At 42.6% G+C, this 17,360-nt stretch overlaps 1 protein-coding gene across 1 annotated transcript in view; it reads right to left on the bottom strand.

The window, feature by feature from the left end:
• LOC309559936 (discoidin domain-containing receptor 2-like) overlaps positions 1-17,360 on the bottom strand; it is a 206,857-nt gene that overhangs the window by 43,828 nt on the left and 145,669 nt on the right. Inside the window, exons 3-4 of the mRNA XM_082263409.1 lie at positions 6,422-6,564; positions 4,914-5,016 (exon numbers count right to left, since the gene is read on the bottom strand). Coding sequence (XP_082119535.1) covers positions 4,914-5,016; positions 6,422-6,485 — 167 coding nt within the window. The 5' untranslated portion in view covers positions 6,486-6,564. The remainder of the gene's footprint in view (positions 1-4,913; positions 5,017-6,421; positions 6,565-17,360) is intronic.

Genomic DNA, 17,360 nt, shown 5'->3' with positions numbered 1-17,360 from the left:
TAGAACCACAGAGGAAGCAGAGGAGATACTTTAAACACATTTAAAGAGAGCTTAAATTTGTCTTTCATGGCGGAAAGTTAAAGACATCAGAGAAGAGGATTGGAAACAGGCAGATAGAAATTTGTCTTTTAGGAACCCCTGTACAAAGTTCTATCTGATAAGAAGAAAAGATGTCAAGTTTCTGGATGAACTGCCAGTAGTGGACGTGTCCTTGATGCAGTTGGCCCGTCATGTAACATAGCCTCTTTATGATGTTTTCACGTTCAGAGATGTCTTAGATAGAAGGATAGATCTAGATCTTAAGATCTATTTGATGGTGGGTGGGGTCCTGTAAGCTCTCAGTGGCATTGGTGGCCATATCTAAAGCCATGGAGGTTGGCGGAAGAGATCTGAGGCGACTATTTTGGACAATCTCAGTAAATCCCAGATATTGACCTCCTTCAATAATTTGAAGCTAACTGGAGGTTTTTTGGCAGATGCAGCTATCGATCTGATAAAAAAAACTCTTCCCTGGGTTAAGCTAAATGCAGTAACGGGAAGAAGAGATTTATGACTGAAGCCATGGGTAGCAAATCCTTCATCTAAGCAAGGATGGTGTAGGATACCCTTTGATGATCAATCCCTCTATCCCTCTTTTGGAACAAACTTGATGCGGTAATAGCCAAGGCTACAGATGACAAGTCTGGATTTATTTTAACAAGATAGACAATTACTTTATCAAAAAGGATCTAACTTTACAGATTCTTTCAAAGCCAGGAGGAGAAGGGCTAGGTCTTATAGACCAGACAGTGAATTCCAAAGACCTTGGAATAACACGTCAAGAGGACAAAAGTCTAAGAAGTCTTCTTCCTCCACAGGACAGGAATTCAAGAAGTCTTTTTGATGGTGTGTCTTCCCATGTTTGCCAGGTAGGTGTCTGGCTCTTCAATTTTTGTCAGGTATGGATGGTAGCGATCAAGGACCATTGGGTAGTAAACACCATCAGATCTGGTCATTTCTGAAAGTTTGGAGCTTCTCCAAAGCAGTGTTTTGTGCTCACAAAGCTGCTCCCATCCAGCCAAAAAAGGGAAATTCTTTAATCATATGTAGAGACCCTGCTTCTGCAGGGGGTGATAAATCATGGCAAGTGCTTTTCAGGTGTTTACTCTCTACTTTTATGGTCCAGAAAAAGATGAGAGGGTGGAGGCTTATGACAGACCTGAAGTATTTCAACAGGTTTATCCAAAATTATTTTTTCAAGATGGATTCCTTACAGTCGATTCTGGAGGTGGAGATAGTAAGGCAGAAGGAATGGATCTGAAAGACACATATTTCCATGTTCCGATTGCCCCGCAGTTCCAGAAGTTCTTGCATTTCGTGGTTGGGCTCCTTCACTACCAGTTCTTATGCCTACCCTTTTGGATTAACTATGTTTCCAAGGGTCTTTACAAAGGTGCTCCTAGCTTTATTTGCTCATCTCCGGGAATTTGGCATATGCATCCACCATTATCTAAACAATATACTATTGCTGCATCAAGACAGGCTGCTACTTATGTCACTCCAAGACCTAGTAACCTTGACTTTATTGAAGTTTAGTTGGGTCATCAAGTGGGAAAAAAGTCAGTTGACTCCCTTTCAGGTACTGGTGTATCTAGGTGCAAATGTAGATACTTGAGAGAACATGGTCTCTCTCCCACCTTCAAAGATTTTTTCAATCCTGAATACAATTTGATTGATCCAAGCAGCCAAGTCATTAAACAGTCCTCAATCCCTTCACGAGACAAGGCTTGAAGTAACAGATGGATCAGCAGATTCTTCTGAGGTGCCACTCGCTCTAACCAGTCACTTGGATAATGATAACAACAGAAAGCATGAAAGACTGGGGGTGGTGTATCAGAAGAACTGCTCTCAGGGACAGTGGTTCTTTCCAGGGGAGAATTGTCTCCAACGTCTTGCAATTGAGAGAAGTTCTTCCAGCCCTTCTGGCTTTCAACCAGTTAGTCCAAGGCTTCCCAGTGTTGTTGAGAATGGACAACAAGATGGCTGTGGCTTATATCGTTCCTTGATGAGAGAGGTGGCTTCGATATTAGATTAGGCAATCTTTTAAATCTTTCTGCGGTATATTTTCCAGTTAAGGACAATCTTCAAGCTGATTTCCTATCCAGGACAAACCTGGAATACAACAAGTGGTCCCTACTGCCTCAGGTGTTCCAAGATCTGACAGTATGGGCAGGTAGACCTCTTTGCCTCTCTGTCCAATGCAAAACCCCTGAAGTTTTACACAAGGTTCTACTGTATGTGATAACAGTCCAACTAGATGCTCTGAGCATGGAGTGGCTCTTTTGAGCGGCCTATGCCTTTCCACTAGTTCCTCTAATCCTTGGCTTCTTCAGAAGACTGTTGAGGGAGAAAGTCACAGTGTTGGCGGTAATTCCTAATTGGCCAAACCACCCATGGTATCTGCTCCCCCTTCGACTGAGCACAAAGACTCAGACCACCTTCTGACACAGGGTCCCATACTTCATGCTGTACATGTCCTAGTTAAGAAGATTCTCCCTCTCTATTTGTCCTGTTTACCAGTATCATTGAAAGTGAAAGTAACAGAAAATCACTAATTTTGGGTTGTCCCCAGAAAAGTAATAGAGGGGAAATATTCTAATGGGGACACTAGTTCTGGTTACCTGGGGTCTCAAGAAATTCCCTAAATTTGAAGGAATTTCCTCTCACTTCCTGTTTGGCTATGGGACAAAGATGGCAAAAATAAACCTTACAGGGGTTTTAACCTTCCCTTACTCTATCCAAAATGCAGAAAAAAAAAGTTTTGCTTATAGTTCTACTTTAAGGGTTGTCCTAAAGACATTCTGATGCTGCAATTGGCTACAAATTGGACTAGTCCAACAAATGATGTAATGTTTCCACCTACCTAACTTCAGTCTACTCCTGCAAAAACCTAATAATGCTTGGTTAATCTTGTGCTTTGAATGTGAAAATAATATTGTCAGACAAAATTTCGAGTTTTTTTTTATTTCTGTATGGAGCGAGGTACGGGTGGGACCTCTATTGTGTTTTATTGCTGTCAGGGACTCCATTGGGGTAATTTCCTGCCACTTCTTGTCCTGGTGACAACATTGTCACCAGGACAGGAAGTGAGGGGAAACTTCCAACAAAGACAACAGTAAATACATTTATATTTTTTACATTTTTTTTTTTAAGTGTCATTTGGGTGAAGTCTGACCCATAGTGTTGCAATACTACATTCCTAAAAAAAACAAAACTGTAACATTCACTTTTATCATATACACTGCTCAAAAAAATTAAAGGAACACTTTGAAAACACATCAGATCTCAACTGGGAAAAATCTCATGCTGGATATCTATACTGATATGGACTGGGTAATGTGTTAGGAACGAAAGGATGCCACATTGATGGAAATGAAAATGATCAACCTACAGAGGGCTGAATTCAAAGACACCTCGAAAATCAAAGTGAAAAAATGATGCAGCAGGCTAGTTCATTTTGCTGACATTTCATTGCAGCAACTGAAAATGGTACTCAGTAGTTTTTGTGGCCCCCCCACATGCTTGTATGCATGCCTGACAACGTTGGGGCATGCTCCTAATGAGACGACGGATGGTGTCCTGGGGTATTTCCTCACAGATCTAGACCCGTACATCACTGAGCTCCTGGACAGACTGAGGTGCAACCTGGTGGCGTCAGATGGATAAAAACATAATGTCCTAGGTGTTCATTTGGATTTAGGTCAGGTGAGCGTGGGGACAATTCAATGGTATAAATTCCTTCATCCTCCAGGAACTGGCTGCATACTCTCGTCACATAAGGCCAGGCATTGTCGTGCACTAGGAGGAACCCAGGACCCACTGCACCAGCATAGGGTCTGACAATTGGTCCAAGGATTTCATCCTGATACTTAATAGCAGTCAGGGTGCCATTGTCTAGCCTGTAGAAATCTATGCATCCCTCCATGGATATGCCTCCCCAGACCATCAATGACCCACCACCAAACCGGTCATGCTTAATGATGTTACAGGCAGCAAAACATTCTCCACGGCTTCTCCAGAGCCTTTTACGTCTGTCACGTGTGCTCAGGGTGAACCTGCTCTCATCTGTAAAAAGCACAGGGCGCCAGTGGTGAACCTGCCAATTATGGGGTTCAATGGCAAATGCCAATCAAGCTCTACAGTGCCAGGCAGTGAGCAAAGGGCCCACTAGAGGATGTCGGGCCCTCAGGCCACCCTCATGAAGTCTGTTTCTGATTTTTTGCTCAGAGACATTCACACCAGTGGCCTGGAGGTCATTTTGTAGGGTTCTGGCAGTGCCCATCCTGTTCCTCCTTGCACAAAGGAGTAGATACCGGTCCTGCTGATGGGTTAAGGACCTTCTACAGCCCTGTCCAGCTCTCATAGAGTAACGGCCTGTCTCCTGGAATCTCCTCCATGCTCTTGAGACTGTGCTGGGAGACACAGCAAACCTTCTGACAATGGCACGTATTAATGCGCCATCCTGGAGGAGTTGGACTGCCCGTGCAACCTCTATAGGGTCCAGTTATCACCTCATGCTACCAGTAGTGACACTGACCCTAGCCAAATGCAAAACTAGTGAAAAACAGTCAGAAAAGATGAGTAGAGAAAAAAACGTCAGTGGCCTCTACCTGAAAAACCGTTCCTGTTTTGCAAGTTGTCTCATTGTTGCCCATCTAGAGCACTGATTGTTAATTTCATTAACACCAAAGCAGCTGAAACTGATTAACCAACCCCCTCTGCTACTTAATTTACCAATTTAACTGAGGAGTTTAATTGACTGGCTGCTAAACTCTGACTCAAAAGTGTTTCTTTAATTTTTTTTGAGCAGTGTATTTATACTGTATAAGACAGCATGTATCTACACATACATCTGTATACAGCAGATGACATACCTTGCAAACTGTGGTCCAGTTGACTCATACCATTGACTAGAAGCGGTGATATCCTCATCACGAATTGTCCGGTCATACATCCCTAGCGCATAGCGACATATAGCTGCAGACATGAAAATAGGACAAATAATTAGTTGTTGAATTTTATAATTTGTTGAAATATACTATATATATATATATATATATATATATATATATATATATATATATATATATATATATATATATATATATAACTTGGGCTCAATTCACTTTGAAAAATTGGGGAAATGGAAGAGCATTTGTGTATGCTTTCATTTCCTGATTTGCATTAACCACTTCAATACTGGGCACTTTCACCGCCTTCAGCTTTCAGTGCTGTAGCACTTTGAATGACAGTTGCATGGTCATGCAAAATGTACCCAAATTCGTTTTTTATCATTTTCTTCTGACAGTTTTGGTGTTATTTAATCACCACTGGTTTTTATTATTTTTTACTAAAGAAAATTAAAATAGGCCAACATTTTGAATCCAAAAAGGTTTTTCTTAATTTCTGTCAACATTTTTTGTAAATAAGTAATTTTCTAATTCACTGATGTGTGCTTATGAGGCTGCACTGATGGGCACTGATAGGCTGCACTGATGAGGTGGCACTGATGAGGAGGCACTAATTTGCAGTACTGATAAACGGCACTTATGGGCACTGAGCGGCAGCACTAATTGGCCTCACTGATGGTCACAGAGTCGCATCACTGATGGGCACTGTTGGGGCTGCACTGTAAACCCGGCGAACCGTCATATGACAATTCAATTTGTCAATACAGCAGACGGGAAGCAGCTAAACATACGTTAGTAGGTGTCTTTTTTGGTAGGAGCATTTTGTACTGTCCTGGCATGTTTATTTTATTTGTTTTACAGCAGAAAAAAGAAAAAAAAACATTCATTTGGGTACAGTGTTGCAAGGCTGAGTAATTGTTAGCCAAACTATCAAAAGACTAAAAACTAAAAAATGGCTTGTTAATAAAGGATGTGTAACATGCTTTATGATGTCACATTGTATTATACCATCTAGTATTGTTTATGCAATATCATCTAGTGTTTTCATTATACCCTAGGCCAGTGGTGGTCAAACCTCTTGATAAGGGGGTCCTCAATTGCGGCCCACAACATCACCAAAGGGCTGCACATAAAATTCAGTGAATATTTAGTGTTAGAGATAGCAGACACACAACATCATATAGTCAAAAACTATGGGCATGATACAATAGATGGTCAGAGACTGCAAACAAAATACAGGAGATGGTCAGAGACTGCAAACATGCTGCAGGAGAATACCAGATACTGTGAACACGCAAAAGGGGTAATTGGAGACTGGGGACAAGCTTCAGAAGACATATTACATGAGACTGCTAGAATTATTATTATAACAGGGCAACAGGGAAAAGCAGATTAGTATCTACATTGGAACAAAATGGCCACAGGTTGAGCACCAGGACCCCAGGCTATCATGTATCTTATAAAGCCCTCACATAGTATAACTTCAGATGTTGAGTGTCCAGTCAGCAGGGTCAGCAGGAGGAGGCGGAGATACATTCTGCGGAGGCCGGACGTGCACAGACTCCGCCCACTTTCCAGTTTTCTTGTACGCTGTCCTCGTAAGGCAACTACATTTCTGCAACAATAATAAAAAAAAAGGAATTTCAAGTTAGATGTAATCAAAGTGACATATGATATGATTCTCTATAGCTTTCAACTTTCTAAGATGGGAAAGAGGGGCATTCTTTGCACGATAGTTGAAGGCGAAGAACACCCCCCTGCCACCTCCTAAGGAGACCATGGAGAAACCATATGCAAAGAAGGGTTGCTGAAACACACTAGTTATTTTGCTGCCCTCTTTTCTCATAACATATGTATTCATTTAGTGCCAGAATAAAAAGTTTAGTGCACATTAATGCTTTACAACAAGGCAAGTTGGGAGCTAAGTCTAAGAGAGAGTAAAGTAAGGATGTATCAGTTGCACGAAAGCCAAGTACAGCAGATTCAGCAAGTAGATTAAATAGCAATAGACCCCTGTTGTGGGCCTGTGGGGGTGGTGGATAGAGCACATTTCCATTGTGCAAACCTCGAATATAAATTGGTCAACTATTCCAACATGTATGATGCAATCCTTCTTTATGTTAGCACAAACTTTTTTGCAGCCACTAGATGGCAGTAAAGCTGCACCGTATTTTTTGCTGCCAATCTAAAAAACAAAACTGTCACTCCAGGTCAACTATACAGTATACCTTAAAAGAAATGTATCAGGCATTATTACATGAAGTTAAATTGTTGAAATCTTTCAAAAGTGCTATGTGGAAGATTTGGCCTTTTTCTGTAAACCTTTTGTCTTTATACAGAAGCCAGTAAAAAATGAAAAGAGGGGTCTTTCGTGGTAATATATATCAAAAATGTACTATACGAAATGGTGAGAAAAAAAACTTTTTTCTTAAATTTTTTCCACGCAATAGTAAAATCACTGCCAAACAATAATAATATATTTTTGCATGATATTTAAATATAGACTAATGTAATCATAGTTTATATCCCTTCACCCATTGTGTCACAGTGTTAGGGCTCATTCAGATTGGCAATTGCCCCATCCTCTGTGCAGAGCCGCTGACGCATGCGTGTGCATCCCCCTTGGGTCTGAGTGCAGGCAGCCCATAGAAGTGGATGCACCCACAATCGCATGCCAAAGTTTGACATGCAGACAGGAGCGGGTGCACAGATCTGAATGCAGACACTGTGTGCGATTATGTGCATTTAGAGTCCTGGTTTTCTGCAGAGGATACTAGCAACCACCACTGCGTATGTGCAAGGGAAAAACGTACAGACCCGCAAACCATCCCAATAGCAAAAACAATCAACCCACTGCATGGAAGTTCCCCTTGTGCCTGGGCAGTTGTACTTCACCTATTTGTGTCAGACGTCCCCCTCTACAACTGTGGTAGATATGCCTGGCAGGGCTATGACTATGGTGTCAATCAGTGTACCTCTGAAACGAAGACTGCCGTGTCATCACAATTTAAAAATTTGCTTTATATATATTTTTTTGGGAATGGGGGAGAGAGACTTTTCAATGAAAGCTGAAGTTTAGGTATTTTACATTGGTACAGCTTGGACCAGGTAAATATGTATGTGGTTTACCTGTGGAAGCTGGGAATCACTGTAGTAGATACTTCTACTCCAGTGGTCTCCACTAGCTTCCAGGTCCTCTGACAAGTGGCTGCCTTGCTACCTAGTAGACACGGGAGGTTGCTCACTCGGCATGGGTGCCATTCACAGAACACTTTGCATTTTCCTAATTTTTTTTTTCAAACAAAAACTATAAGAACTACGTGGAGAAGGAAAGATGGAACAAAAGGTGAAAGTGGTTTCAGCCTGACTCCTCCCATGACACACCCCTGAGACGGGCTTTCCTAAAGCCGGCACCGGCCTTTAATGTGACCCACCAAAGTATTACTGGGTGAGTGCTTGGAGCAGCACCTGAAGCTTGTATGGTTCTTATAAACCCAACTATACTTACCTACTCTCCACCGCTGCAGTGTTCCAGCACTCCCTGCCGGCCGGTAACATCCTTCGCCGTTTTCATTGGCTGGGCAGAGATGATGTCACTCCTACGTTCATCTTAGCATTGCCGCGATTGTAAACTGAACATACAGACAGAGAAGGAGCTTTAATACAGAAGACACGTAGTATGTCTCTTTTGGATTAAAAATACCCCATAGGTAGGTGCTAGATTAGGTTAATTTGGTTTAGGTTTACTGTATTCAGTGGAGCTGTATTTCATTGCTATGTAAATTTAGTTCTGGCTCACTGTAATCAGTGGAGCTGTATTTAACTGTTCTGGTCTGTTCTGTGTTTCAGTGGCTGCAGGATTCACTGCTTCCCCTCTGCTTGTCTGGAAATGTTCTGAAAGATAGAGAATCTAATCAGCAGCTAAATATTTATGCAGCCTTAGCCAATCCCTGGAAAGAGGATCCCAGATAGTGGCTGGGAGTCTGTATAAATACTCTGAGACTGAGAGCAGAGGTGTCTTTTTCCCTGCGGATGTGTTCATCCATGCCATGCCATGTGTCTGTGTTGGAATACATTGTTCATGTATTTTGTGCAATAACTACTGTACATAAGCCAGGAGATGGCAGTGTTTATAAGCTTGTAGCTGATTTCTATAATTAAACTCTATGTATTTTATGTATAATAAAGTTTCCTGCTTCCTGTCTGCAGTTAAGTAGCAAAGCCCATGTAGACGGTGTACTGTTTGTTCTGTAGAGCTATAAACTATAAATGTTCCATGACATATATTGTTTTGATTCTCTTTCCTGGCCATATTTAAAGTGCAGAATATTACAAGTCCAATTGTTGAGAAATGCATTTTATCCATCATCACTTAAAACAGCGATTACACAGAGAGATCTAGCATCTGTTTTATTGTTTAATGCTATGAAGAATAGGATGCAGACAGCATGACAGGACTTTCCTGTAGTCTGATCTCTTGAGAGAATATTTGTGTTATTATCTATGACTGATAACAGCAGGAAACTGTCCAATTTTTCTGTCAGGTCAGTGGAATGTAGTGTGGTTCTAGGCTCATAGGAGAGGCCAGATCTGCTCCCTGATCCACTTCCTGTTGCAGCCATGTTGTCATTCATGTTGCTCTGTGACATGAGGTCAGCAATGTGTGGAATTCAGATTAAGGAATTCAGAAATGTGGACCACAGCTGAACTTGCATCTGTAGTACTCCATGCAAGCTGCCATTTTGAGGCCTGCAAATCACTGAAGCCTGTCAAATCCATATAGGAGTGTGATTGATGTGAGATTAAAGAAAGTGAAGTAAAGAAAACCTGAACTCCTGAACTAATATCCATATAGTTCATATTTAATTTCTTCATATCAAGAGGATGAATGATGACTAAATGCTTTGAGTATCAAACAAATTGTATTACAATCATGGCCAGATTTCTATTATTGGAGACTCTAGGCACAGTCTTTGGTGTCCAAAGCAAAACCCTCTGCTGGGATCACATTCTTTGAGGAGAAATTACATTATTTTCCTGCTACTTACTGTGTTACTATATAGTAAAAACCCATTGCTAGGTTTCTAATAGTTTTCAATGGAAAATGGGAAATGATGTTTGATGGACATGCTATCGTGGTCAGAGACTGGAAATTCTACAGGAGATAGTCAAACGACTATGGACATGCTACAGGTGTGGTTAAGAGACTGTGAAAAATGCTTAAGGTGTGGTCAGAAACTGTGGACATGCATGCTACAGGTGTGGTCAAAGATTGTGGAAAGGCTGCAGATGTAACCAGATAATATGGAAATGTTTGAGGTGTGTTAAGAGATTGCAGACATGCTATAGTTGTGGTAAGAGTCTATGGACATGCTGCAGGTGTAGTCTGAAATTGTGGACATGCTACAATTGTGATCAGAGACTGTGGACATTCTGCAAATGTTGGTAAAGGCTGTAGACATGCTACTGGTGTGGTCATAAAATTTTGAACATATTACAGATGTTGCTAAAAGACTGTGGATGTGCTAGAGGTGTGGTCAGAGACTGTGGACATACTACTGACCAATTTTTAAACACCTTTAAAACGACTTTTACCAACGGAAACTTTTTTTTTGCTAGTAAATACCTTATTTTCTGCTTTATTGATCCTCTCCTCACTTCCGGTTCCGGTCGGTGATTACATCATTCGGCGATTCGCAGGGTGTGCTGGGATGTATCTCAGGGCATGAAATCTCGCATTATTACACAGGAGATGAGCTGTACTGCGTGCTCTGCCCCACCTCCGCCCCGCCTCCACCCCACCTCCTCTCAGTGAGCTGTACTGTATGTATTGTATTGAGGCCGTGCTCCGCCTCCGCCCCGCTTCCTCTCAGTGAGCGAGGACTGAAAGCATTATATCCTCACTGAGAGGAGGCTGGGCGTAGGCGGGGCAGAGCACGCAGTACAGCTCATCTCCTGTGTAATAATGCGAGATTTCATGCCCTGAGATACATCCCAGCACACCCTGCGAATCGCCGAATGACGTAATCACCGACCGGACCCGGAAGTGAGGAGAGGATCAATAAAGCAGAAAATAAGGTATTTACTAGCAAAAAAAAAGTTTCCATTGGTAAAAGTCGTTTTAAAGGGGATTACATACATCTAAAGTTACTAAAATGGGTGGAACTCCACTTTAAGAGACTGTGGACATGCTAGAGGTGGGGTTATAGACTGTGGACAAGCTACAGGTAAGGTCAGAGACTCTAGACATGCTATAGTTGTGGTCAGAGACCCTTGACATGCTACAGTTGTGGTCAGAGACTATAGAAACACTACAGGTGCAGCCAGAGACTGTGAGCATGTTACATGTGAAGTCAGAAACTGTGGACATGTTACAGGTGTAGTCAGACACTGTGGACAAGCTGCCGATGTGGTTAAAGTCTGTAGATATACTCAAATTAAAATCATAGACTATGGGTGTGCTACAAGTGTAGTCGGGGATTGTGGATATACTAAAGTTGCTGTCAGAGATTATGGACATGCTGCTGATGTGGGTAGAGTGTGGACATACTATAAAAGGCCATCAAAGGCTGCTGGCAAGCTACAGAAGACTGTCAGAGCTCATTGCCATTTCAGCTTTTTTATAGATTAGTCAGGGGGAGATGTTCTTGTGTCTTGCCTATGTCCCAGGCCACATGATACAGAGTCATAGATGTAGTCCAGGAACTCTTTTCCTCAAAGGAAAATCTTGACTACTGGCTGCTGAAGGCCTGAGGGCCACACAATAAGTACTAAAGGGCACCAAGACTCTATAAGCATAACCCAGCAGAGGTCCTGTACAGAAAAAACCCACAAAAGGGTACAGGAGGGAATTGGGACTATGCAATACCCAGGAGATAATAAAGATAGATGAAAATGATGTAGAAGCAAAAGATTACAAAATGTATTGAAGCAATATAAAAAAACCTCAAAAGAGGAAAAGCGTTTTACCAACACTACTAAAATTGAAAGTCACATAGTAACTCCAAAGGCAAAAGGGGAAAACCCAATATATGTAGAGTAAAGCTGAACTGAGCAGACAGAGACTCCAACGCGTTTCAATTGTCTTCTTTAGGGAATGAAGATGTCCACTTGAAAAAGATATCTACAAAATATACATGCAGGATAAATTGGAATATTCTCCTTTTCAAGTAGACATCTTCATTCCCTGAATAAGACAATTTGTTGAAACGCATTAGAGTCTCTTTGTCTGCCTTTTGCCTACTCATGAGTAAGGACCTAGTTCCTTGCTGGGATCTTGGGTCCTGGCAATTTTTTCTTTTTAGATAGAAATTTTTTTCTCCTGGATTTTTTCTGTGAGATCTACAATCAATTGCCGGACTGGGCGATGGGCTGGATAATCTAGACTCCAGTCTGGCCAGTGAGTGCGCGCAGACCTCAACTCTTTGCTAGGTCGGCCACAACATAGCCCCACTGGACGGGGGCTGGCCTGCGAGTAAAACGCCTCGCGAGGTCGCGTACGACTGGGTCTCGGCGTTCCTGCTGGCCGTCAGCCCCCCATTTCAATGGAATGGGGTTTTGTCTGGAGCGGTGCCTGCCTGTTTCCTGGTATTAAGAGTAGCTGTCCCCCCTCTCCCACTGGAGGGTTTTCGGGTGGACGTGGGTCCCTATTCGGGACGGTCGGACCCCCAAGTCCCCCTCCTTCCCATCACAAACTCCCCCTTGTCATCTGTCCCCCATCCTACACCCCTCCCCCTCCACATATGTTGGGGCTGTTTGGTCTGATCCACCTCTTGGGGTGGGGGCAGGGTGCTAGGCTGGCAATGGGGGCTGGGGGGTGCACCGCCGGCGACTGTACGATCGACTGTGTGGGGGGGGTTTACCTAGTGGGGGCTATTGCCAGGGCCCCCCATCCTGCCTGGGTTTGTCCTTGAGACCTGGGTTCCCTCCTGGGTCACTGTAAGCCTTGTGGTGCAGCTTGGGGCCACCATTTTGTTGTAGCCTGTGTATTTCTATACAAGGCGGCCATGTTTGTGTAGTCCGGTGGCCATTTTGCGGTGGTTTGCCATTGAAAATAGCGGCATCCAAGACAGTGGAGCCCTGTGTGTGACGATTTTGGTGGTGGGAGCCCCTACTCATCCCCTGGTGCTGACTCCTGGATCCTTTCACTTCCTGATCGTCGTGCGTGGAGTGCAGATTATCTTGGTGGCTGCAGGTGCCTGTTTCTGCTGGGTGGTGAGTCTGGTGGGGTTCTCTCCCTCTCTGCTGAGGATCGCTTGGTCCTTGTGCCTGGCAACTGGGTGGTGCTGCCAACATGGTGGGGGTTGTCCCTTGCAGTGTTTTACACTTTTGGTGGGGTCCCCCTGGTGACTCAAGGAGTCTTTAGAGCACATCTCCCCACCTAATCCACTCTCTGGGGCCTTCCCCTGCCTCATCTGTCTCATTAGACCCTAAATCTAAATTTGGCCGCCACAGACGTGGGTCACCCTGCTGGGTCTGCAACCACGCACTCAGAATCCTCTGATAGTGAGAATGATTCCTCCATGTCTGCAACCGTGTGCGAAAAGGCGCTGATGGAAGCACTGATTGTATCACTGTGTGAGACCTTGAAGATGGAGGATGCAGCATCAGATCTTCAAAACCATTGCGTTATACTGCCCCCTACAGGAATAGGACACTAGGCAGAAAAAAAAACATCAAGTCAAAAATCCAATTTTTGGTCTCATCTGACCAGAGCATCTTCTTCCACATGTTTGCTGTGTCCCCCACATGGCTTCTCGCAAACTACTAACGGGACTTCTTATGGCTTTCTTTCAACAATGGCTTTCTTCTTGCCACTCTTTCATAAAGACCAGATTTGTGCAGTGTATGGTTAATAGTTGTCTTGGGGACAGATTCTCCCACCTGAGCTGTGGATCTCTGCAGCTCTTCAAGAGTTACCTTGGGCTGCTTGGCTGCTTCTCTGATTAATGCTCGCCTTGCCCAGTCTGTCAGTTTAGGTGGACGGTCATGTCTTGGTAGGTTTGTAGTTGTGCCATACTCTTTCAATTTTTGGTTGATGGATTGAACAGTGCTCCATGATGTGTTCAAAGCTTGGTATATTTTTCTATAAGCTAACCCTGCTTTAAACTTTATCCCTGACCTGCCTGGTGTGTTCCTTGGCCTTCATGATGCTGTTTGTTCACTAAGGATCTCTGAGGGCTTCACAGAACAGCTGTATTTATACTGAGATTAGACTCTGTTTACTAATGAGGTGACTTCTGAAGGCAATTGGTGCCACTAGATTTTAGTTAGGGGTATCAGAGTAAAGAGGGCTGAATTCAAATGCACACCACACTTTTCAGATATTTACAGTCAGGTCCATAAATATTGGGACATTGACACAATTCTAATATTTTTGGCTCCATACACCACCACACTATATTTGAAATGAAACAAACAAGATGTGCTTTAACTGCAGACTTTTTAGCTTTAATTTGAGGGTATTTACATCCAAATCAGGTGAAAGGTATAGGAATTACAACAGTTTATATATGCGCCTCACACTTTTTAAGGGACCAAAAGTAATGGGACAATTGGCTGCTCAGCTGTTCCATGGCCAGGTGTGTGTTATTCCCTCATTATCCCATTTACAAGGAGCAGATAAAAGGTCCAGAGTTAATTTCAAATGTGCTATTTGCATTTGGAATCTGTTGCTGTCAGCTCTCAATATGAGATCCAAAGAGCTGTCACTATCAGTGAAACAAGCCATCATTAGGCTGAAAAAAAAACAAAACAAACCCATCAGAGAGATAGCAAAAACATTAGGTGTGACCAAATCAACTGTTTGGAACATCCTTAAAAAGAAAGAACGCATCGGTGAGCTCAGCAACACCAAAAGACCCGGAAGACCACGGAAAACAACTGTGGTGGATGACCGAAGAATTCTTTCCCTGGTGAAGAAAACACCCTTCACAACAGTTGGCCAGATCAAGAACACTCTCCAGGAGGTAGGTGTATGTGTGTCAAAGTCAACAATCCAGAGAAGACTTCACCAGAGTGACTACAGAGGGTTCACCACAAGATGTAAACCATTGGTGAGCCTCAAAAACAGGAAGGCCAGATTAGGGTTTGCCAAACAACATCTAAAAAAGCCTTCACAGTTCTGGAACAACATCCTATGGACAGATGAGACCAAGATCTACTTGTACCAGAGTGATGGGAAGAGAAGAGTATAGAGAAGGAAAGGAACTGCTCATGATCCAAAGCATACCACCTCATCAGTGAAGCATGGTGGTGGTAGTGTCATGGCGTGGGCATGTATGGCTGCCAATGGAACTGGTTCTCTTGTATTAATTGATGATGTGACTGCTGACAAAAGCAGCAGGATGAATTCTGAAGTGTTTCGGGCAATATTATCTGCTCATATTCAGCCAAATGCTTCAGAACTCATTGGACGGCACTTCACAGTGCAGAAGGACAATGACCCGAAGCATACTGCGAAAGCAACCAAAGAGTTTTTTTTTCCTCTTTTTTTTTTTTTTTTTGCTAATTCAGCCATTTACCATTATGCATCATGTCACATTATGTTCATCATGTCTGTATTTTATGCTACATCATTAAATATGAATTTTCAACTGTGCAAGCCTTGTCACTGCCATGTCTCTCATTCAAAGTCCCGACCCTTTTTCTTTTATGCAATTGAAGTTAGGGATGGAGACGCGCGGCCAATCCCACCGTGCGCCTCATTTAAAGTCCCGTCCTCCCCCCCTCTTCCTAAAGAGTTTTTTAAGGGAAAGAAGTGGAATGTTATGCAATGGCCAAGTCAATCACCTGACCTGAATCCGATTGAGCATGCATTTCACTTGCTGAAGACAAAACTGAAGGGAAAATACCCCAAGAACAAGCAGGAACTGAAGACAGTTGCAGTAAAGGCCTGGCAGAGCATCACCAGGGATGAAACCCAGCGTCTGGTGATGTCTATGCGTTCCAGACTTCAGGCTGTAATTGAGTGCAAAGGATTTGCAACCAAGTATTAAAAAGTGAAAGTTTGATTTATGATTGTTAATAAATACATATACAAACTGTTGTAATTCCTACACTGTTCACCTGATTTGGATGTAAATACCCTCAAATTAAAGCTGAAAGTCTGCAGTTAAAGTACATCTTGATTGTTTCATTTCAAATCCATTGTGGTGGTGTATAGAGCCAAAAAGATTAGAATTGTGTCGATGTCCCAATATTTATGGACCTGACTGTATTTGTAAAACATTTTGAAAACTATTTATTATTTCCTTCCACTTCACAATTATGTGCCACTTTGTAGTGGTCTATCACATAAAATCCCAATAAAATACATTTACGTTTTTGGTTGTAACATGACAAAATGTGGAAAATTTCAAGGGGTATGAATACTTTTTCAAGGCGCTGTATTGCTTTAATAAATTTTGTAATCCTTTACTTTTACATAATTTTCATCGATGTTTATTATCTCCTGGGTATCGTATAGTCCCACATCCCTCCCATACCCCTTTGTGGGTTTTTCTGCATTGTATTACAGCAGCCTTTTCAACCTTTTCAACACAGAGGAACCCTTGAAATACATTTCTGGTCTCGGGGAATCCCTGCTAAAAATTAAAATCTACAACTCATGACACATTAGTGTGATAGTCAGTGGGAAGAATGCTCCTTACTCTTGTCATCATTGGGAAGAATTACCCCCTTACAGGTAGCTAAAAGGAACAATGGTGTCATTGGAAACTTATCTGAGAGGCAGAAATTGCCCATTGCTCAAGTAACCCCTAGCAACCTCAGGAGGAACCCTAGGGTTCCAGGGAACCCTGGTTGAGAAACCCTGTAACAGGGAAGATAGTCCCCCCCCCCACACTTATTTTTGGGCCTAAGAACCTAGCTGCACATATACAGTGGGGATTGAAAGTTTGGGCACCCCAGGTAAGAAATTGTTTTAATGTGCATAAAGAAGCCAAGGAAAGATGGAAAAATCTCCAAAAGGCATCAAATTACGGATTAGACATTCTTATAATATGTCAACAAAAGTTCGATTTTATTTCCATCATTTACACTTTCAAAATTACAGATAACAAAAAAATGGCGTCTGCAAACGTTTGGGCACCCTGCAGAGTTAATATCTTGTACTGCCCCCTTTGGCAAGTATAACAGCTTGTAAACGCTTTTTGTAGCCAGCCAAGAGTCTTTCAATTCTTGTTTGAGGTATCTTTGCCCATTCTTCCTTACAAAAGTCTTCCAGTTCTTTGAGATTTCTGGGCTGTCTGTCACGCACTGCTCTTTTAAGGTCTATCTATAGATTTTCAATTATGTTGAGGTCAGGAGATTGTGAAGGCCATGGCAAAACCTTCAGTTTACGCCTCTTGATGTAATCCCCCGTGGATTTCAAGGTGTGTTTGGCATCATTATCCATTTGTAGAAGCCATC

Source organism: Pelophylax lessonae (assembly GCF_965119305.1).
Source record: "Pelophylax lessonae genome assembly, chromosome: 7".
NCBI lineage: Eukaryota > Metazoa > Chordata > Amphibia > Anura > Ranidae > Pelophylax > Pelophylax lessonae.
Note: the sequence above shows the minus strand (reverse complement) of the source record. Positions and strands in the feature narration are given on the sequence as shown.